At 39.1% G+C, this 24620-nt stretch overlaps 1 protein-coding gene across 1 annotated transcript in view; it reads right to left on the bottom strand.

Moving 5' to 3' along the window:
• SPIDR (scaffold protein involved in DNA repair) overlaps positions 1-24620 on the bottom strand; it is a 157560-nt gene that overhangs the window by 47609 nt on the left and 85331 nt on the right. Inside the window, exon 5 of the mRNA XM_026064419.1 lies at positions 24115-24374. Coding sequence (XP_025920204.1) covers positions 24115-24374 — 260 coding nt within the window. The remainder of the gene's footprint in view (positions 1-24114; positions 24375-24620) is intronic.

The following is a 24620-nucleotide window of genomic DNA, read 5'->3' as shown; positions in this document are numbered from 1 at the left end:
GAAAGCAAGATTATCCTTCAATACTGCAACAGCATTTCAACATACAGCAAGAAACTTCCACACAGGCTTTGCACTTCACTGAGTTTTAGCCAGAAGTTTTCCAGAGATACAACAATGCCAGCAAGCCAAGAATTGCCTTTTCCTTGACTTTTCAAGTTCTTTCTACGACATCTGTAGAATCAAATCAAAATACAATGATTTGTCATGAGGTCAATTGGCAGTATGTGGGTGAGATTCAGAAGAGTGCCATGTGAAAAGAAATACGGACATATACCATCTCTGATGACATAAGGCTGTATAAAGCTATGTAAAACCTCCCAAGGAAAACAAAAATCATAATTTGCAAAGCTTGGGGTCAGCACACCTGGTCTGCCTAGAGGTAGACAAATTTGCCTTCCACATACAACTTGTTTTGTAAGATCTGTGTGACATTGAAAGTGATTCTGGACTGAAACTTAGCATAGGAAATCTTAGGACAGAGCAAACTATTTACATTGTTTTTAAATTTCTAGCTGAGTAATGAAAGAAATATTAACATCTCCACCTACACTTCCCCACAAACTAAACTTTTTAATGACCAGATTCAGTTAGGAAAACTTTCAGCTTCTCATGACATGCATTTGAATGCTCTGTAGATTTCAAGATTATTTTTGCTTTCTCTGACAGAAGTCTTCTCAACTACAAGTAACTTGAAATCATGTCCACTGAAGCATTTTTCTGAGAAATCGCAGAACTCTGTTTTACATGTTCTGCAAGAGCAGCAGGATTTTAAACTAAACATTTTTCCCATATGCACATGTAAGATATACAGCTACACAGATGCACATCTGTATCAAACCTGGAGACTATAAAAGCTCTATTTGTTGGGCCATATCAACATTTAGTATCCACAAACTAAAAATTCAGAGACTATAGTTTCATATTATGAAGAGCTGAGTGAAGATACCAGATGAAGAAATTTCTCCCTGCTATTCGTGCTATTCATTCCCACTCCTAAGCTGTAGCACATTATGCCCCCTCCTCCCTCATAACTGTGCCGGCAGAACAGGTTGAGGCAGCACCACAGATCAGATCAGGGAACCGATCCAGCTTTAACAAATAAATCTCAGAAGCAAAAATAAAATCATTTTTCCTTTTTGTCAGCCTGCTGACTTAGTGCACAGCACAGAACCGCAAGTGGCTGTTCCAGCACACCTGAGGGGCACCGTGGCATGAAGTGGTGGCAACACAACTTGCCAGCATGGGGAGGGGAGGAGGCAGAAGTGGGGATGGAATAATTTACACCAGTTTAGAGAGGGAGAGAACAATCATCACAGGCTTCTGTAACGAGAGATCACAATTTCAGTCATAACCAGATGAAGCAGAAAAACAAATGGGCCTTCTTCCAAAAGGTCCCTCGCTACACTCCTTCCTCAAGTGTTTGTCCTCTAGTTTGGTTTTGATATATTGGTTTGAATACCCCACCTTGTAGAAATAATTTTTATACAGAATACTGATACAGATGATGGCATACGATATAATGTTAAAAACAGTATCCCATTTTAATTGTATAGCTGCAGAAGGGACAGACCAATTTAAAAATAAAAACTACTTGAAAGCAACAGCAGAAATGCTTCAGAAACACAGCAAATCAGTCTAAAGTAAAACTTGTAAAAAGTCCTGCAAAACCTTCATATCTTTTCATGTTTTAAAGTCCATTTAGTCTTCTCAGAATACCAACGTACATTTACAGCCATACAGAACCCCCCCCCCCCAAAAACATAACCTGATATCCCCTATTACAAGTAGCTTACTAACACTGAATATTTAAAACACAATCTTCAAAAGTAAAGACCAGGCTTTCAATCTCAAATTTTAATCTGCCTCCAAGTGGCAGCCACAATTTCTGGCTCATTTTGCTTCTGATGCATATTCTGGAGAGTTTACTGAATTTGCTCAACTTTTCTATAATTTAAAATGTGGATACTATTTAATGATCTGCTTTACTGACTTTCTATCTTATTTAGAGATCAATTTTAGCAAAATTTTGTTTAAAAAAACTTGTAGTGATATCTGCAACTGTTGACATATACTAGAGTGACAAAATATTGTATTCAACTGAACAGATTAACCTTAGCATTCCCTTTTGTCAGACTGAGGAGTATCAGCTGGTAAATAAGACAGCTGCACACACCATTTCCACTAGTTTATCACTTTGTACTTGCAAGAAGTAGGGACGGCTACAGATTTTTCATTTTTTCATAATAAACAAAATACTACCTATTTGAACAGGTACCTTCTACATTTTACAGTAGGAAATTCGTGACAAAACCAATAACAACTTTCTTGCTGATTTAAAGGAAAAAAAGAAAACAAATCATGTTTGCTGTTTTTAAAGAACTAAATGGATATAAATTGTCAGACTCTGGGTCATCACTAAGCACAGACCAAAGCACTGGCACAAATGACTGTGTTGTGAAGCCTACAAGCTTTATTTGGTTTTTAGTTCACATTCCTGTAGAGTGAGACATTCTTAATTCAGGAGAGCTGTGGGTAAACATTTATGGGAAAAAATTATTAATATTTCCTTTCACAAAGGTAGCAGGCAAAATAAAAACAAAAACAAGCCCCCAACACTATGCTAAAGGTGGTCTCTAACCAATGAAATGCATCCAGACAAATGAGGCATCTACCCTCGTTTCTGACAGGAACGCAGAGCTTTTATTATTATTGGGAGACTAACCTTCCCTCCACCCTTTGTGCGGCACCAGCTCATACTACATTTGTTTATTTTCAGATAGGGACAGCATTATACATACGTGAATCTGCGTACTGAAAGGACTGCTCCATCATATGGAGATAATAGCAATTACCTGGATTCTCTGTACATTTGCACTTTGATTTAACATTACAGAGGAAGGGAAAATACTTACAAGGGTAATAACACTTGCTACAACACCCAATGTAACACGTAACTACTGGTCACTTCCCAAACCTCTCTCTGAACTCCAGTAGCCTTTGAGAGCTGTTTGTTGCAATTCAGTTTATGATGCGATGTTTTAAAGGTTGTAATCCACAAGCTTAAAGGACACTTGAAAAATGAAGCCTATCCAAAAACTTCCTCTCTAAATATGAAATACCTTATGTCCTGCTTGCAGAAGACTTCAGAATTCTAAACAAATCAGATTCACAGTTTATTCACCCAGTGAGAGAAGTCATCCTGCAGGTTGGTCTAACACAGAAGAGGACAACACGCACCACTAAAGAAAGGCAGACCTCAGGTTTTACTCCGGTCTGTAGCCCTCGGCACTACAGCTTGCTCATTTGTCTGAGTTAAGTTTGAGAAATCTGCAGCAATACCTAAGAACATCTCAGTTGTGTTTTGATCACTGTGTACAGAGAGCAGAACCTTACTCTAACTTTACAAGCAGGAACATGTTGGTCTGACTGCAGATAGGGGATATCCAAGCTCTGCTCCTCCTTGACCAAAATAAGATGCATACATTCTCTACAAAAGATTCAAAGACGCACGCACACGCGTGCGCACACACACACACACACAGAAAATATCCCTGCTCTGCTTTAAACTGTATGTGATTTTTAATTGTTAACAAAGGAGAAAATCATCTCATTGCCCTTGCATCTAAAAAATAATGCATGCCAAATGGTTCCTGACCTACGAAAGACCAAATGCCATGCCCTGCTTCCCTGGTCAGGCAGATGGATTGCATTTTTTTCCAATTCCTGGCTTTCACATTATTATTCCATTTTTAAACCTGCACCATTTATGTTTGCTAACTTCAATAAATGTAGGATGAGACTTCTATTAAACAGACCTATTTCAAATATGCAGCTAAACCAGAAGCAGTTCCTGAATGCAGAGCCCATGGGTACGCCGAAGGCATTGCCCTCCTCAATGGCAAATAATTTCCAGTAACTCTCTTCTCCAGCTCCTTTGAAGGGTTTTCATCTCCTACCCTGTTCTCTGTTTACTTGTTAAGACTGAAAATTCTCATGAAAAATGTTACAATATTCAACTTTAGTAAGTCAAATGAGTTTGCACTAGATGAGTAGATCTCCAAGAGCAACCTGGTAGTTTCTTCCTGTCAGACAACAAAGATTAGGAAGCTTTTCAGAATTTTATCATGATTGTGGTAGGGCCAAAGTTTTGTTTTATTAGTGCTCTTGATATCTGATGCGGTTTCCTATAATCTCTTCAATGTAGCTCAAAAAAAGCAATTCTGGGGCAGAGTCAGTATAGAAAAACTGGGCGTACGTTTTCCTGAAATGCTAGACATACATCTAGAAGATTCTCTTCATGACACCATCATTATGGTGGGACACCAGAAAGGGAAAAGTTAATCACAATAAAGTGAATTTTGCTTCTCAGATGACCCAGAGTCATGGACCAATATGCCAAAGATTTAACCTTCTAAAAGAGGAGACAAGAAATACATTGCCCAATTAGTTTCACAACACTGTGCGCCAGCACAGCCAACTATAAGGATGCCATATGGCTTGGCATTTGAGTAGAGCACAAAATAATTCAAAAATTGAGCAGACAGGAGGAAAGGAAACTACTTTCTCCTGGGAACTGAACTATGCTAAATGGCTGATCCTCCCCAGAAAGCTTGAAGTACCATTCTTGTTTGACCACTCTGCTGGTCAAAATTGGGAGTATTAATTAGCTGATGTGTATCTAACACTTCAAAGATGTAAGTATTAGGTATGTGACTTCAAATGTTAATTATATTTGTGCAAAAATTTTGGTGCAATAATTGCAGCTTCTTACTGACAAATGATAAACTGATGCATTCCAGTTCACTTTACTGGAGATTTCAGAACTCAGTTAACTGTTGCCTAGGATAAATGTAATTAAAATATAGCCAAAATGAAGCATTTTAAAAAACACCCTAACAACAAATCTAGATATTATGACATGGTGAAACAGATATTTCTACCTGATTGCTGCACCTTTTAAAATTATTTATAAGGAGTCTTTTGTTCCACAGTATTGGGAATGTCATGTAACTCATAAATGATAATCTGAAACTAAATGTACACTAGTTAAAAATTCCTTATTTAAATGTGAAATGACTAAATTACTTCAAGTATTTGCATAGCAGCTTCTTCCCTAATCTCTCTTTTAAATAGCCAACCTTAGACTATACTCATGCCAGGAAACAAGCTAATGGCAAGCTGAAATTTTTCTTCACCTGTTTGAAAGACTCACCGGGCAGTTTTAAATACTATCAGAAATGCTTACTATTGTTATCATTATGCTAGTTTAAAGCAATGATCTTTATGGTGGAAAAAATGAATTCTAAGGACTTTTTAAGACCCTGACATGCAATCAAGATTTAAAAATCCCTACATGATGAAGTTTTTTATTTTTTTAATAAGGGTAAGTATTGCTCAATCTTCACATAGGGGGTCACTCCACCTTTGTTTCCCCTTTCCATGTAACACACATATATAAGCTTAAAAAATGTTCTTTTAATAAAAGAGGGTTTCTTCAGTTATTCACAGAGAATAGTTTGTTATTCACAGTTGGCCAGTGGTTTGCATCAACTCAGTAGCATGGAGAGATGTGTTTTTAAAGTAGGGAAATCCCAACAACCCACAGACATGAGCAATGGTGGTGCAAACAACCTCTGCACAAGTAGATGAGGGGACAGAAAGGAAGCAAGGTCAAACCTTGGGTCAATCCACCATGAAAGACTGCTAAATTCGGGTTTGAAGCATTCCTTGACAAGCAAAGCAAAACTTGCCAATGTCCAGTAGCCCACATTAAAAAAAAAGTAATAGATGGTTGTTCTCAACCAAAGCCACACTTGCTTAAACATACAGTTTCTCCTATCCTCCCCTATTATCAGGTCAGAATTGATGATTATCTGATGAATAAATTGTTACTCAGTTATGACTTAACCCAATCCCCATCAATCAATCCTAGGCACACCTTTCAAACCACAATAAAAATGAATGTTCATCTCCTCCTCTTCTTTTCCCACATCTCCTGCCTCCCCTCCTCCCTTTTCCACTCCCCTCCGATTAACACATTCTGAGATTTACTTTCTTGTTTCAGATCCAAGGACTAGGGAGTCCTCTACACCTTTTCTACATGGGATAAAGAAGAGACGCTGGTCCCAAGACTACACTCTACACAGACCATTCTGCTCCTACCTTCAGGAAAAGTGTAATTGACTGCTGAGTATTTCAGTTCTAGTAGGATTCCTCCTTAAAAAGTGGTCCCACATTGCTCAATGTCCCTTGACTCTCCTTTTGACTCCTCCAATGCTAGTCTTTCAGTTTCTCAGCTCCTTTCAGAGGAGCAGCTCCTTAACCCAACTCGGTTCATTTGTTCAGAGAAAACTTCTTTTCACCCTGAACGAACAAACTGCTTTTAACACAAAATGGTCAAAAGAAATACAGATTCCTGAATTAATCACTAGAATATGTTATTCCACATGCTTTGTAAATAGTATATATTGTATGCCATATGCTAAAATGTTTCATATATGTTGTTGACATTTTTATGCTCCCCATAATCTATTTGGAATACCACACTACACAGCATGCAAAMAGATCAGATCATTAATGTAAGCAAAATATGACCTTATAAGTGTGTGCCTTGTTTGCATATGCAAGAGAAATAGCTGTGAGCACCAGTACTATTTGTACATGCAATTATTTGTTTTACATGCCACATCAATTTTGCAAACAAATAGCGACTATTTAGCAATATGCATCTCTCTTTTTCTCTTGTATAATACCGAACTGGGGAGAGAGAGAAAGATAAGATTTTAAAGTTTATGGATTATACCGATTATCTGATGACACTGATTATCAGATAATCATTATAGTGACTGCAAACTAACTGGTATAGAAATCTCAAGTTTGTGCTGTGAGAACAGAAAACTATGGCTGACAAAACATCAGAAAATGGAAAGAGCAACCCAATCCCAAAATCAGAACTGCAGCAGGTTGTGCTGCTCTGAGAGAAAACATGGGTCTAGAAAGAATAAACGCACAGTTTATATGTATCATACATACATACATATACACACACACACATTCACAACCACTTGTGTTAGTTTTCCTTTAATCTACCAGGCAAATATAAATAAAACTTACTAAACCCCCTGCATTAGGAATCTGAAAGTGGCAATGTTGAGCGCTCTGAAATCAACAGATGCCACATTTAGAATTTTTAGTATATCCTTAAATTCTGCCCTGTAGGAAATCTGGTATTACCTCCCTTTTGAATACTTTATTTTGTACCTGTGCTTCTTAACATATTGTTAAAGAATACATATTTATATACATATATAATTAGCAAGGTTTGTAGCTTGGGCACGGTCTGCTACCATTTGAATTAGGGGACATTTGAGTTCCAGTAGCGGGTAAGAGTAGAAAGATGTCAGCCTTGGGTCTGAATATAGGAGAGTAGACCAGCAGACCAGGTAACTCAGTGTCACCCAAATCTCTTCTGGTTTACACATTTGGGAAATGTGATGTGATGCCCCTACAGAGGGAACTGGATCAACTGAATTTGGAGGATAGTTTGGGAAGAGCTTCACTTCAGGTCTCTGTCTTTCATCTTGAAATATTTCCTGTCCTGGGTGGCACGAACCTCTTCAGCTGAAGGAGGAAAGTTTACCTCCTATCTCTCTCCCCCTTATCCCTTCCCAACTCCAACTGTTTCCATGGTAAAGCCTGCTGTAGCTGCTGCCAAAGAAAACAAGACACTTTCCTACCTTGAGGGCATTCCCCTTTGAACATGAAAAGTCTATAGCAAACAATGGAGTTGAAACAGCTTTGCAAATAAAAGGTCACAAGAATTTTTCATAATGGAAAATATCAGACTACTTATAGGCAGAAGTTGCTTCCAGCTCACGAACATTACACCTGCTTGCAAATACACTTTGTTTGGAGCTGAACTAATCTTTGCTGAGATATTGCGTGGTCCCCATGATGTAATTCTAACTCATCCGCCCTCTAGCTATTTTGTAATCACCTTAATTGTCAGGTCTTAAAAATAATAGATTTTTAGTTCTTTGGGAAGGGAACACTTGCATGTAGTAAGAGGCCAAGCAAACTCTAGGGTGTTCTGAAATAGCAGTTCTCAAATTAAGCAGTGCATGAAGTGGGGGAAAGGAGAAAGGGCATGTGCTACTGGAGAGCCTCAGGGAGAGCAGCAGAGCATGTGATAAGCTGTTGATGGAGCTGTGCTTAGYAGGCTTTAGCCAAGGGACAAATGAGCAATGCAGAGAGCCCTTGGCTGCCAGGAGCTGCTGAACCCATACCAGAGGCCTCCATGGAGAACTGGCAGGATGGGATTCAGCAACAGCAGGAGCCACATGGTTTCTGGGCTCCTGTTCTCTGCACGTGTGCAAGCCCAGCCCTTGAACCACAACATTCTCATGTGGGGTCACATTCCCCCATGGCCAGTCCGGCCACCTCCTCCCAAGGGCACCTTCCTTCCTTCTACTCGCCAGCAGTATCCTTCTGTCCTCGACAAAAACACTTTGGTGGTCCTCCCTCTCTCCTGTCTCTCAGAAATGGAGGGGTTGGGAGGAAATCTGTGATATAAAGTTTGAGCGCTGCTGCTATAAATGATGATGCCAACTTTGAATTGAGAATTTGTAGTCTCTGGACCAACAGTGAAATATGGAAAGTGACTTGAGACACATCTAGTAGGAAAGGTCCTGGAAAGCCACTGCTGAACAACTCTCCTGCACTAATCTTTAGTGGGACTAAAAAGTCCTTCAGAAGAGCAATAACAAAATAATTTTACTATGGGAAATTAGGACAATTTAAATGCACACCCCAGATATTTCACATTCATTTCTCTATGAGTTCTCCATATAGGTAAGCCTTCAGCAAAGAGGGCAGCTATGATTCTCTGCATTTTTCCCAGCTCTGCATTTGAGCATTGCTGGGGTGGAGGAAAGGAGTGGGGGACATAAGCTGAAGGCTCTAAATTCTCAGGGCAACTCATTATGTCAAAAACCAGAAGTGCCTTTGTTTCATAAGTAAAATAGTTTGCTTTGGGTTTCTCTTTTGATCTTCCACTCTGCTAGTGGACAGTTTAGCAGACACCAGCCAGAAGAGGTGGCAACTGAAAATGTATTTGAGCACCTGCACATTAAAAGAATTAACCCTACCACACCTTTCACATATCACCATCCTGTCAACTCCCATTGGAGGCTACCCAGCAAAACCATCGTTCTTACTTATTGTGTGTAGCTTTTCCAAAGATTTCAACACCTTTCTATACATTAATCCTTGACGTACTGCACCTAGTCCTGGAACACTCCTCCATTCCTGCCTTCCCCTTGTTCTTCCCCACTTAGAAAAGCCTGGTCAGCCAACCCGCTCTTTGTAACAGGATGAAAACAAAACGTGAGTTTGACTAATTGCAAGAACACACTCAAAAACACCAGAAGAATTACTGCTGAAAAACAAAACACCTGAGTTCCTAAATTTTAAATGCAAGATCTTGAGCAAATGGAATTTGACTAGTAGAGGAAACTGGTAATTAAAGGTCACTGATAATTAAAAAAAAGAGTGGTTCAGATTTTGACAAAGTCATGGTAAATAGGCTGTTTCCATTTGATAGCTTTCAGTGCTCAACACGAACTGACCAAATCCCATCTTAACAACTGGTTTACAGGCACCACAACTTACATTTTAGCAGAGGCTATCAATTCAGATTACATCTGGAAATTGAACTTGGCTCAGTATATCCAAATAGAAGTAAAAAGCAAAAAGTGTAACTGGCAATATGAACCATATGAATAATAAGAGAGGAGGGTTTTTTGTTTTTGTTTTTCTGCCATAAAGTACACCTATTATCACAGAATCAAGGCCTAGAAATCTCAGTGAGGTTCATGCTCCATCAGTCTAGACACATGACATATGCACAGGTTTTCCTTAAAGTGCTCACATGCCTTAGTGTTAACACAGATTGAAACAGAGGAATGAAACAAATGCAGTGGGGGGAGGCAGAACAACAGGCCAGGTAAATGATCTACAGAGATCAATAGGTTAATTTATTCTGCTGCCTTTTATCTTTATTAATGCTGTAGTGTGTATGGATGGCTTTCCCAATCATGCCCAACAAGGTCTCTGATTCCAGTGTCTCATCAAAGCTTCTCCTCCTTCAGAGTCCACCAGTTGTCTGCCACAGACACACACACAAAGAAGTCCCCCTTCCTTCTGCACTCCCAAGTTTTCCTGTGTCCTCTGTGACTGCATGATCTTTTAGCCAAAAGGATGTCTTCACTCATACATCTGTATCCCAAGACAACTCTTATTTTTTTAAGCAAGCAACATAATTATTTCTCAGATCTGAAATATACTAACTTGATTTCTACATGGGGAGAGAGAGAGATTCTCTATTTTGCAAAGGGGCCAAGAGAAGGGAGTTTTCTATGGCAATTACTCAGCATAAGGAGTAAGGTATATGCAAATAGATTAGATAAAATAAACAGTTGTCAATCTAATACTGCCTGATGACAAAAAGTCAGATTGCAGCTTTATCTCTCTCCTATCTATGACTCCTACATATCACACGCTTCATTTTTCATTAAGGATGTTAAGGACAGAACACACGAGGAAAAGATCATCCTCCATCAGTCTGGCCATCAGTGAAATCTCCCCCCAGATGTGGTCAGAAAGATTTAGCTGGGTTGCAGGGCATAGTTGCATACTATCCTACAYTATCACAACATTCGAGGAATGGGAAAATCCATGCTGTAAACAGGTGTTCAGCCAAAACTATTTTCATAATATTCTCAGGGTCAAATATGTCTCTTTACCTCTAAACACATGTTCTTTGCATATCAGAAAAACTAGTAAGGCCCTTAAAATTAAAGAGAAGTGACAACTGCCTCAGGGAAGGGATCAGTCAGTCAAGATTTGGCTGTGTTAAATTTGGCTGTGTTAAATTAGATATCACAGAAGCATGGACTTTGAGAAAACGCTAACAAAGTCTTTGGCAAATGTTTCAAGAAGAAAGAAACTGTTTGGAGAGAAAGAGGCTACACAATCCTACAACACAATATCTAACATACCAATCTATGTCCGCAATATCCAAACCTAGTGGCACAATGCTGATTTTCCCAGACATCTTTCTGGGAAAACTCTGCTGGARAAAACTGCTCTTCCTAATTCTCCATATTCCTCCAACTAAGTTCTTGCACAGAGATTTTATTTCCAGTCACAACAGCATAAGGAACAAATGCAAAAGGACCCTGAATGGAAGAACAGTCAATTCAAAACAAGCCCAAGGACCACCACATGATGACACCATATAGGTCATTTCCATGTACATAGTAAAAACAGCTTATGGAGCATTTAGGAGTATGGTAGATAGGAACAAAAATGTTTTCTATCAGATCACAATCAACAAAAGTCTCCAATGTATTTAACAACTGGTGAAAAACATTCCAGCAGAAYTTTACTGGTTTGCATTAAAAGGAAKAATGTGAGTACATCAAAGCTCTACTTTGCCTGAGTAAGCAAATGATTCTTCTGGCCTTCATAAGACTAGCAAACTCAGAAGCTGGAATGAACGGAGCCTTCACCCACATTTGTGAAGGTAATACTGAGTTGAATCACTGAACATGTTCTTTAGGAAAATCTAGATACTGCTGATATAAGTTTTCCACCTGTATCTCGAGGGTAGAGCTGTAGGCATGGAACACATGTAATTCATGAGCTGGGCTTCCCCACTGTCACAGTACTTACAAGAGCATCCTCACATTCTTTTCAAGTGGATCATTAAGGGTGGTGTTCCTAAATGGATGGGTGGAGGAAATTTATCTGACCAGGAGATTAGAAGCAATTCAATTTCGGGAGATAACCTGATTTTTTTTGTCTTTGTAACAGACTATAGTCCAACTATGTGAGTTGACATGGGCATCTGGAGCTACTCAGCAGTTTCATGTACAGACACTGTTGGGCAGATGAAAATGAATAGCATTATAAAGCTTCTCTTTTTGAATCATAAAGGTATAATTCTGACATGATAATGACTGATGTAATCAAGTTTTTCATGAGAAGGCTAGGCAAACAAAAGCTTTCTACACAGAACTTTCTGAATTGCCGACTTGGAAAGTTCATCACTAACAATCCGTAGGACTGTGACATAGATAACAGGAATGGAAATTCATCCTATAAGACCCTTTCACAATGTTCTTCACAATAACCACCTTCTCCAGTCTCTGTAAAACATACCGCAAGTAGAGGCAAAAGATATGGGAAGAAGAGGAATAGCTATGATGGTCTTGAGTGCAACCTACCTTCCTCAGAAGGATAAACTGGAGGGGGAGGCCAGTCCTGAAACTTTCAATACCAAAGTTTTAACTACTAAAATGAATAAATTAGCTGTAAAAAAGGAATATGCTCATTCCACATCTTCTACAGAAATACAAAGCACAAGATAAGCAAAATTTCATACTTCTTCTTTAGGCACCTCTGCTGTTGCCTAGAGGAGCAGAGTTGTCAGAATTGTTTGGGGAACACTGACTGACCGGGAAACGAAGGTGTCATATTGACGCAAATACCAGAGACCATGGTATTCATCATAGCAGAGCTCTAAAAACAGCACTTCTTTTCCCTTCCTCACACTCTGTTTTGCAGTTGCTTTAGTTATTTGTTTTTAAACACTCTTCTGACTATCTTCCACAAGAAGAGAAAAAAAAAAAAAAAAAAAGGCAAGAACTGGAGAAGGATAGTTGAGCCATCAGTTCCTCTAGGCCAAACCCTTAGGTCCAATTCACCCTGCGTTACTGCCAGCCACTTATATCATTCATAGCAAAGAGCGCAGCAGTCCAAACGGGGGTATTCGAGACTTGCAGAAATATTGCTTATTCCTGTCTCATCCTAAAACCTAAACAGAAAATATTTCTTGTAGCTGCAGAGCTGCAGAGCATTATTTAAAAATGATAGCTTTTTAACAAGCAATAGGCCATTTAAAGAGGCAAATCTTATGATTTGCTCTGCTAAAAGTTTTTACACAAAATCCCCTCGACTCCTGGAAAGTTTTAGTTAATTAAAAAGCTGCATGCTGTTCTAATATATATCCTATGGCAGCACAAACAGCCTTCGTGTAAACACATAGCCATGAGTACCATGAGTAACAACTCTGTTTCCATCAGAAGCCCTTTATCCTGCGTAAGAGGTCCGCACGCTAATAGATGTCCTAGGCTAATGTTAACTAGCTACAGCTGGCTCCCAGCTATAAAAAGCATTAATGAAAACATAAATACTAACTTCTCCACTTCCCTCAGCCCGTACGTCAAGGCTGCGCAAAGGCATCACTTTCCAAGCGCTCTGTGTGAATGAACCGGCTGCTCGGAACCAGCTCGCTCTGGTTCTCCAAAGTTTGTTTACCGAACAGCGTGTGCAGAGACACACTGAGCACGGGGACGCGGGGGAGACGCGTCACGTGGCCGCCTGGCTCGCCCGGCAAATCCTCCCACAGCGCCGAACCAGGGCTGCGTGGGGACAGCTCAAATCGAGGAAGGAAATATCTGTTAACCGGGCAACGGAGCAACAGACATAAAAATGTCAGTCTGCGCTGAAGCTGGACACAATCTGATTCCTACAATGTGTTGCTGTCAGGATGTGCTTTGCTGCAATGTTATTAGGAATTTTGTTGTAATAAATAATGCATGCAGTGACATACACAGATCAAAGGCACTTTATATGCTCAGCTCTATACGTTCTCAAGTTTTAATATAGGATTTATATTTCTGTTGGGCCAAATATAAAACAAAATTACAGAAAAAGCAGTAGTCTCAAACTTAGCAAATACATATATAGAAAAGACATCTATTTCTATTTAATGGAAAAGAGGATGCATGCAACTCCAAGGTTACAAATTCAGACAAAAACATCAGGATACTGAAGTGCTTACACTACTCAGCAGTTCAACCATGCTGTACACACGAGAGTCTTGCTTATTCTTTGACTATCAGACTATTTATATACCATTTAAAAATAGTTAATTTTGTCCTGAAAACAGCTACTTGTTCACTGTCAGCTTCTGTGCACTTCAGCATGTGACCCCCAACAAAGACAAACCCTTCACGTCCATGCAGGCTTTGAGACCAGGTACAGACTGGCTATTCATTCCCACTACGATAACCACAGTACTGGTCCTATATTTCCTGATTTCTAAGAACTGTCACAAGCTGGTGTTGTTTGGACATTATCCTACCTCAAAGGAAAAAGCAGAGGCTTCTTTTAGAAGCACATAAAGCATATAACAGTATTACCTATTCTCAGTTTTATTTTGCATCTCAAAATGCTGGAAGTGTATCTTAAACTCAGCTGCTGAAGTCCTGCCAATAAATAAGAATCACAGCTAACTTTTTCATTTTTACAAAGAAAAACTCTTTTATGTCTAAGGCTGAATAGGAAATTTTGTGTTCTTCATCCTAAAAGCTTAGAAACACTCAAAAGTACATTAAAAATTATTCTCATTTTAAAATACCATGATTCTTCATTGTCATAGTTTTATCCAACACATAATTTTTTAATTACCTCTGATTCACATTTCCCAAATATCACTTGCAACCATGCAGGTCACCCCCAAATCTAGCTTCCACGGATTAACTGGGACCAAACTAAAGTTAGAATAAAGTCTATTTGTCTGCACAGGAGTTACCTAAATCTAACATATAGATATAAGAAACGTGTTATCAGACATGGCACAACCCTTTACAAGCATTTAAAAATAAATCAGCTGATTGCAGTTTGTTGATCTGCTGAAGTTGCAGCCTCCAAATCAGAGGTGGAACCTCTTTTTGCCTTGGCTTCTTCCCATTCTCCACTCTGTTCATAATGTGATTTCCAACTCGTTTCAAATCCACCACATACAGTTTGTCTTAGCAGAGTTCCTCCTAGCTTACACTGTTTAAGTGAAAGCAGCCTCAGAGTCATTGATTTTCCTGATTTTTGAGGCATCCACTTTAAATGCCTGTTTTCTCAGGATGTTATTGCTACAATTCTCCCCCAAACCCTGGCAGTTCAATTACGGATGATGAGTCAGATATACACAGAAGCATCAAAGTATAGATGAGCTCCTATTACAAATATTCTTCAACATTTCTGAATAGCCTAGGCTGCAAGAAGTTTTGTCAGTTTAAGCTTTCATGCAAAGGAAATACATACTTAGAATTTAATAGAAATAACAAAGAAATGAAAAATATTTTTGCAAAGATTAGGCACAATGTTTTTGTTAACAAGTTCTTCTACTTCCTACTTATTTAATATGATCAGTTAATTTATAGCTCTATATTGAAGATGTGACATAAATTGTTGCTGCAATCGAATTAATTTCCTGGCACATTTTTCATCATGTCAAATGGAATGTACAGATTTTGGCATTTGTTCAGAGGCAGGGGAAAATACATAATCCCATCATTGTGGGACAAAGACAAAAACATCTGTAAATGTCGTGACTAGAGCATATCTGAGTTCAACAATGGGGAAACCTGGTGCCTCAGACAGGTAATTCATAGCAGGAACTACACCGGCTCAAGGGGAGTTAATGGACAGACAGAAAGGTAAATCACACAAAATGGTATCTTACAGTTTTATGACTACTCTCATATTCCCCATACGATGACCTCAGCTCCATGCAGTACTTCCTTCTCCAACCACCTACCATGCACTCCCTCACCTGGCACTCTAATTCCACAATCCAAACTCCATCTCCCACCTCTGTAAAACTGGGACTCCAGTACCTTTTCTTACCGTGTCTCACCAGTACTGCCTTCCTTGCAGTGCCCCTGTTAGCTCACTCAGAAACGGAAGTAAAAGTCTCCTTGCTGGTGGACTTCCTGCAGCAGGCACTGTGCAAGGAATAGGGACCACTACTGCGCAGTTGTGGAGGGGATTGTTCCCCCCCTCAGGTAGGCACTCATAAGCGGTTCCCCTTGGTCCAGAATAGTTAGGAAACCTCTAAGAAATATGATAAAATTTTATACTTTTTAAATAATTTCCTTAAAGCCATCTTCTAGGAAAGGGGGATGCTGCTGTACAGGAGAAGACAAGACGAGATCATATAATGGCAACATGAGCTGCAAGTGCCAAACTGCAGCACAAACCCATGGAGACTGGAAACCCTGAACAGACTCCACTACACACTTCACTGGAGCTTGCTCCTACTTAATATCTACATTTGTGGGCACATGAAAGACAAAGGATAATAACTGCCTGGGCAGAGGACCTCTCACCGAAATCACTTGTCCGAGCTGGTAACAGTTCCCCCATTCCCCCCTCCCCCTTTGAGACTCTTTCTTGTCTGGGGCCTTTTGGTAACAGTTCCACCACAAAAACAGGGAAAGACTGCCTGCTGCCTTCATTTCCATTTTTGCCTTCCATCACTGCTGCAGGCCCAAGGAAGAGTTTTGGTAGCAATGAATACCCTCACTGTGAGTTGAAGTGGCCGTATGAAGTTGGCTTTCACATGTGGCCTTTCTGCTTGTAGCTGCACAGATCAGTAAATGACTCTGAACTGCAATAAGCAGCTGCACAAAGGTATTTACAGTTGGCTAGTGTTAAGTGCTTATGGGGACACAACTGCCTGATGGCTCAGATGAGCACCTCAAGAAGGGCAGGGTCTGGAGTTGCTCCTGTGAGAACCTTCTCAATGCCTATACCACCAACAGTAAGCGTACCAGAGTCAGGAAACCACCGATACACAGAAAAAAATTTTAAAATATGTATATTAAATCATGCTACCATGCAATGTAAAATATTGAATGAAACATGGCCCACACCACAAGCATGACCAAAAATTACATTTGGCAATTTCACAACATCATTCCTTGTCTATTTAAATGTGAAACCTCTCTGAAATATATTTTGCATTCAGTTCTAGCCTTAAGTGCTTTTAAAGCAGGTCATTCAGAGGAGCTCACCTTGCAGCCAAACACAGACCTCAAATCAAGTATCTAAACTCAGTGAGTTGCAAAAACATTGTAAATATGCATCAGGCATAGGCAAATCATTTCCTTTTTTTCTTAGTATAGGACAAAAACCGCAAAAATAACTATATCTCTCTTAAACACCTTTCTGCTCGAGTCTTTACAGTGTAAAGCCTAATTACACAGTAAATTCATCTCAGGACTTTGTTCGTAACTTTCTTCATTTGAGGAGCATGTTCTTCTCCAAGCCCTGCAAAGACCTCTTAAGCAAAAGAGGGAGTTGGGGGATTAATTTAAACAAGCTTGATGGCTTCAGCAGTCTGTAGTGAATCCCTACCCAGTTTGACATTGCTGACTCTGTCTGGCTGAGAGAAATGGGACAAGAATAGCAGGTATTGCAACCAGTCAGGACTTGAAAGAGACTGGCATGTGAGCTTAAGATAAATTCATTAAGTGTTACTAACATTTGTAAGTTACATCCCAATATTCAACCACAATGCTTACAAAAAGCCATAGTAACTAAGAGGGTCTCCTCTAAAGAGTTTTATTTTATTCTTTTTGTTTGCTGTATCTTAATCTTTAATATTCTATAAAAGAAGGTGCATACAAGATTAAGATACAGATATAAAGGCACCCGTCCCAATAAGAGTCAGCTCTTCTGAAGCCAAACAATACAAATCTATCTTTTTTACATTTATTAGAGTGTGCACATCAGTTTTAAAACCACACAAGATGGACTCTAAGCCACACAAGATGGACTTCAGGACAAAAGACTTCCTTCTTTCCCAAAGAGTAAGATTATGTTCATACCATCCTTCCAAGAAGTATTGATTTGTCATATCCAAATAGAAGCTTTTTCAAAGCTGATGACAAAAAGTTATTCCTAACAATCTTCATTTTGGGAAACTTGCTATTGTAATTAAGCCTGTACTGATATTTCTTTGCACATCCCCTGATCTATGCAGATATTAAGTGTGTGCATACAGAGAATGTTTACCTGTGCAAGTCACACAGAAATTACATACAGTATTTGAGTAGTTTAGATTTCTCTCCCAACTGTTAACTCAGCATGTGTCTATCCAGGTATTTATAACATTTATCACTGTTAATGGGCCTTCTGTACCATGGTAGCAGGAAAACAAATTCCAGAGACACAATCTGGCTTTTATAAAAGTTCTGGAGAGCTGCTCCAGCATGACTTTTACACTCCTTCCAGGTCAGGACTGCAGTCATGCATTTAGTGAAAGGTAGGGGTGTAAAACACACATGGAGGATTTCTGCTCTCAGTACTGTCAGCCACATAACTTTCAGAGATACAAAAATTCAAGGGGAAGAAAGGTCAAAAACAAGGGAAAGATTCCATACCTTTTACATAGGCCATCTTGGAATAATTCTTGACAAATAGCAGGTGCTGGAAAATTACTATTCCTGGTTTCAACTAGACAATGTACAACAGCACATACCTTGATTGTGGCTCTAGGGCCAGAAAATTACCTTCTCAAATTGTTGCCTTTCTACTCCCTAAATTGGTTTCCACTAGAGGATAACATATGGGTGACTGTATCAGTCTTTCCCTTCCCCCCTCCCCATTTTTTATATTCTTTCCAAAATGATTTTTCAGTGGACAAAGACATAAAATGGACAGCAGTGGGAAATGAGGTGTCCAGGTGCAATAAAGTTTCCCCAGGTTACTAAAGCACTGTTTGCAATCAGATGTGGGAGGAGGGAAAAAGTACAGCTGCAAGATGAGTGGTGGTGAATGCAGAACTATGCATCATGATGCTTCCATAATATTTATCTCTCTACCTTATTTACATATCTCTGGGCTTTTTCTATCATGGAAAACATACCAATCAGTAGAACTACTCCTCTTTCTTGGCCAACAGAAGAATCTTTAGAGGTCCATCTTCTGTAAACATATRGGTACTTTATTGATCAGTCAAAGCACTTACATTGACTATGGAGGAAATGCAAGCTAGCAACCAGTGGCACCAGTGTACCTAGCTGTACACAGGAGCATGCACACAGTGTTGGCCACCATCTGACAGTTGATTTCTGTTCCTGCACACTTCTTACTTTCCAAAGAGACTGAATCTGTGTCATGCTTGAGGTCTACCCTGGCTACCATCTTCTTGGGACTCTTTTTCTGCACCAGCAACTTTACTGCTGTTCTGACATGTTTTAGAACAATAACCAATTTAAAAAAAGAAATCCTTTTTATTTAATTGTCTATTCCTGGCACGGGGTCTAAACCTAGTGGTATATGTTGGGGGTGCTTTTTTCCCCCCCTGTACTGAGTGTGTCAGATAACAGTACTTTCACCTTGCCCTCAGACAGAATAAGATTATGTAAATATTTAGCACTGAAAAAATAAACGGTAATGTCAAACTAACAAATTGTTGTACTACAGTGGCACTGGAAGAAGCCCAAGTTCCACCTATCCATCTGCAGCATCAGCAGCAGGGAAACAGATTTTCAGGGCTATCCGGGCAACAACACAGGGAATCTTCGATGTTAAATATATAATACAGTTTAATGTCTCAGCTGGAAAACGTGATTTCAAAGCTGTTTTTCCAACAGTCATTTGTCTTTACTCTCTGTTTTGGTGCCCCAGTTTGAGAATTACAAAAAGAGCAGGGTGGAGGCAATAGGGAATAATCCAAGTGTCAGGGAGTCTTAACTGTGCTCAGAAAAAAAATGAGGCTTCGAAGCAGAAACAGGTTACTAGAGCTTGAACCACAGCTGCCAGGAGAACTATTACAAGCCTGTCAAGTAGCAATTAGATGACTTTGCAAGAATATTAAAAGCACATATTTTCGCTTCTGAGGAGGATCTGAAAAGGGGAAATCAGAAAATTTCTAGCTTATGGAGTACTCCCTACTGCACTAGTTACCTATTTCCTGTTTATTTCCCACTTGAAAAATCACATCCCAGAAACATAATGTAAGTTTTAAAAACTTACATTTATGACTATTCCATTTAAAATGTTTTGTTGAAAAACACAAAAAACAACTGGAATGCTGTAAACAGATTTAAGTCGGCCACAAAAAACATACTGACAGATGTTAGCATCTGTGAACATGGATCTTTATGACAGTCCTTTCCAATGTGGGCTTTTTTCAAAAAACAAAACCTCCCCTGTTTTTTTAAAAATATGTCTTACAAAATTTAAGCTGAGTTCTCCTTACCACAAGTATGACTTATCGATATATTAGTGTACCTGCTTGAAATGCTAGTTGTAGCAGTTGACACTCAACTTTCACTTGCGAATGCTGCCAGACAGGTTGATACATTGACTGCTTTTGTATTAAGGTAAACAGTGAGCATTATTAGATGAGGAAAGAGAGGAAAAAGGAAACACTATTTTGAAATGAATCAGTTTTACAGGATCACTACTTGCCAATAAAACCGTTTTACACATAATTACATAGGCAGAGAGTACACAGAAATTTGCAACAACTTGCTAGAGTGTAATGAATCCCAGCAACTGACTGTAACGTTTCTGTGGTCCTATTCAAAAATAGAAATGTTACTTTCCCCACGCTTCCATTTCTTCCAGCCACTCAAACAAATGCTTGGCTATTCTAAATATTTTTCTCCCCAAGGGTCCTGCTTGCATGGTAGCTGGCCTTTCTGCTTCTCTAAGATCTGGCAAATAGAAAACAAAATAGAGAGTAAAACCAAAAGAACTATTGATGACTGGAGGAGGGAGGCTGATTACATTATTTTTTAAAGTAAATGTGTTGTCTTTCTTTTGATCTTGGTATAGAATATTTTTGTGGGCTAGAGTGCTAACATTCAGGTGGGAAGTAGGTCAAAACAATATGCCAAGAGAAGCGAATGGAAAACTTCTTTACTCACCCACAAAGATTTTAAACTGTGGATTCACAACCATTGCTAGCATTGTTTCACTTTAGAATTGCTTAGCTTTTCCTTCTTAATAGACAACACCCTTTTCTGTCCAGCTTCCTAACCTAAATCTTTTGAGCCTTCTGACTGGTTTAACTGCCTAACAGTCCTAAAAAATGTGCCTATTTTAGTTTCACCAACTACCACACAATGATCCCTGTCCTTTAAGGAATAAAACTGACCAACACTATTTTTTGCTGAACTCACGTGGCCCACTCAAAACAAACAGATGCTGGCAAAAGCCAAATCCAAATTATACACTGCTTTATCCCAGGAACACAAAGTACAAGGTCGACACAGTGAGTCAGACACCTCCACGCCAGAAAGCTCCTCAGGTTGACAGGATTCTCTTTTGGACTTGTGTATGTATAGTCAGGGCTCTTTCAAAAAGAGTCAAAATAATCAGTTTTAGACAAAAATGTGCTGTCTCATTTCTAAAAGTCTCTCTCTGATCAGAGGGGAAAAGGCAGCAAAAAGTATGCCAGGAATGCTGGGAAGGGGCAGATAGTCATGGCAAGTCATATTTTCTTTTCTTTTTTTTCCTCCTTGAAACTCCTTGAGCATGAAAAGTTCATTTGCAAGAACAGTTGATTTCTGAGGGAAAAGGCAAATGATTTGACAATAACATGGGGAATGTGAGAACAATTTGAGTATGACAGAAGCTGGAGAACATTTTGATCTCTCTAATGGTTTTTCATCGTCCTAAGAAAGCATACTTCAACAGACTTTAAAACATCAGACATATTCATTTCTCTATCCATAAAGGCAGTATTCTATATATTTATCTTTATGAACAATAGAGGTTAAATACAGGTAGGCATTACCTAATTTTTAGCACTTTACCCATTTTAGTTTTAAATAATTCAATGAATCAATTTCCCTAAAAGGAAAATCGAGGTTTCTCCCACAATTTGCCAGTCTCCTTCTAGAAACTGGATGCCCTGAACAAAACACATCACTTTCCTTGTTCCATATTTAATTTCATGCCTCTTTCATTCTACTGTGTTTTTATGCTTCCCTTGGCAACAACATCTAAGTTATTGTGGAGTGCTATAAAAAAAAAACATGCAATGAAATAGCCTGTCTAAAATACAAATAAATTAACTATTCATCTGCCTTGTAACTAATTAGAAAATTTTGTTTACAAATCAATGGATACTCTCACTCATCCTGCCTCCTAAAATACAAGTGTTGTTTTCAGGGCAGTTTTACTTTACAAAAAGAAGTTTACAAAAAAAAAAAAAAAAAAGTTTTGCTCTACAAAAGAATGATCCATTAGTTGGTTCAAAGGACTGCCAGAGGGTGTCGGACCTATTCATTCGCTATCAGGTGACAGACAGATATTTTTGATAAATGACAAAATCTCATATGGATGCTTATTAGCCATGAAAATGGCAGGTGATGAAGTAGTACTAGGTGTTTGCCACTCCTCAGTCTTTAAAAGAGGTGGTCCTTCTCTTCTTTTCAAAAGAGTAAGTGGGCTGATTTTTCTCATCAGAGAACACAGATCCAAAGGACAGTCTRATAGCTGGGAACGACAACAACCGAGCTCTTTTTTTGAGCCGGAACGTCTATAAAATTTGAGGTACTTCCAAGATTTAACAACTGCACATAAGATTACCCAGCTACTGCATGTACTCAGAAGCAAAGGACCCTCATTTTTTATTTTATTTCTATTTCAGGTTTGATGTAAGAAGTGCAGTCTTGAGCTTTCTGTTAGCTTCACCCCATTCCTGGGAAGGGTGTGGACAGAGGCAGGCCAACTACCTGAAACTCTGCAATTGCAAGTTAAGTAGTATTTTTGGTTAAGAGTTTAAAAGGAAACATGGAAAGGGTATTATCTTTTGAATTCAGCTAGAACTGATGGAGTTAACATCAATTTGAATTACAGACTGTCAGCTGGCCTGACCTTTGATCAATTGTAGCCCTCTGAAAGAAAATCTACRAAGAGCAACACTGTTGTCAAAACTATTAGACTTGGTACTAATAAAGTACTTTTCCCTCACTTTTTTATCATAGTGAGAACCAGCTAAACCAATATAAAGCAATGAGTTCACACAACAAAAGGTATCAATTGCTTTTTAAAATTGATTCAAGTTAAACTCAGTGCAAACTCCATATATGTAAATGCCCTTTAATAAAATAATGGGGGCAAAGGTGTTATTAATTAATTTTCTACTGGTGACTGACTATGCATCTTAGGAAAGAATAAGCCTCCTAAATGCTTGGGGAGGAAGATTACTGACTGATGACTACTGTAAATTATCCAGTGGCCTACAAGGCAGCAAGAGTTGGGAGAATTCCAGTATTTCAAAAACTCAGGAAGAGAGACCTGTGAACATGCTGTTACCAGCGATGGGGTGGCTTGGAGGAACTCAAATTCTCCAAACCTTTGAAGAATCCTTTCAAAGCCTATTGCAAATTATATCTAGAGACTTCTCAATGCAACCCTTTAAACTAATTGCAATCTCCATTCAGGCCCTAAACTCTGAAGGAAGAGAGAATCTCCTAATATTCTGAAAAGCTGTTCTCAGGACCCTGATAGAAGCTCTGCCACTGCAGCTTACTTCAATAAGCTTCCCAAGTGAAAACAAAATTGAGTGTATCTGCCTCATTAAATTTTAACATGGCATGAACTGAAAGTTAGCACAAAACCTAAAGGAAGGGGATTCAGTAATAGACACAGTGATCTTAAACCCAGAGTTGCTGAGAAAAACTCTGAAATCAATCTTTGGCCTCAAACTTGGAGGAATGTAAGAAAAAGAAGGAAAGGGTTCAACGGCTCAGTACTGGCCAGAAGGAACTGTCTGGCATATCTTTTCTATTTTCATTTTTCCATCTCTGTATATACTCCTGTTTCAAAAGACCATTCTGAGCATAAGTTACTTGCAGAGCATATTGGAGGCTGAATTAGGTAAATGGGAAGTGGCTGATATAACAATTACTCAGTGACTCTCAAGTAATAGTAAACATCCACAATCATCAATGGTTTTAAATTAACTTCCCCCTAATTCATTTTCAACATTCTGTCATCTGTTGCTACAACACATGAACTGCAGGCAGAAAGACAAATCCTTCCCTCCTCCAGGCAGCATTAACTATATTTCACAATAAACTGATTAAAAAAATACACCATCACCATCGAGAACCTGCACCTTGTGGAGTGTGCTTATCTCCTGCTGAAAGAGGACTAAGAACGGCAGTTCCAAATTCCCTCCTCCTTGGGCTTCTCGTATGTTACAGCCTCACCAGCAAAATTCCCATGCATCTTTTTACTCACCTAACATTTGGTTGGTCTGAATTTATGATGGATGCTGCATGAGTAGGCTTGTTTTCTTGAACCTGGCATCTGAAACCTTCTCTTGCAGGCAAACAGTACACCCTCTGGATAACCACTCGTACCTGCACTTCTCTCCATCCCACTGCTCCCTGGCTTTCCACCATTTCAAGCAGAGAATCATTAAGAGTACTGAGGGTTGAGGGCTGCTTTTTGGAATCACACTTGTTACGGATTTGTGTAGTCTCTGGAGTACAAGCAACCTGGTGAAGGAAAACCCATTAATAGAAACATTTCATGGGACTCCAAAATCATGTAGCACAAAACAGTAAAACTTCAACATGAAAAATGACCACAAAAAGTAAAAGGTTAGTTCCAAAATACTTACTACATATAAACTAGCTTACAGACTAATGGCCAGCATTTATTGTGGATTTTTAATAAACATTCACAAGAGAGTTCAGCACACAGTGCTATCCTGTGTGAAACTGGTGCCCTGGACTGAACTA

This window comes from Apteryx rowi, unplaced genomic scaffold, assembly GCF_003343035.1.
Source record: "Apteryx rowi isolate R43461 unplaced genomic scaffold, aptRow1 scaffold_216, whole genome shotgun sequence".
NCBI lineage: Eukaryota > Metazoa > Chordata > Aves > Apterygiformes > Apterygidae > Apteryx > Apteryx rowi.
This window is presented reverse-complemented; position numbering and strand designations above follow the sequence as displayed.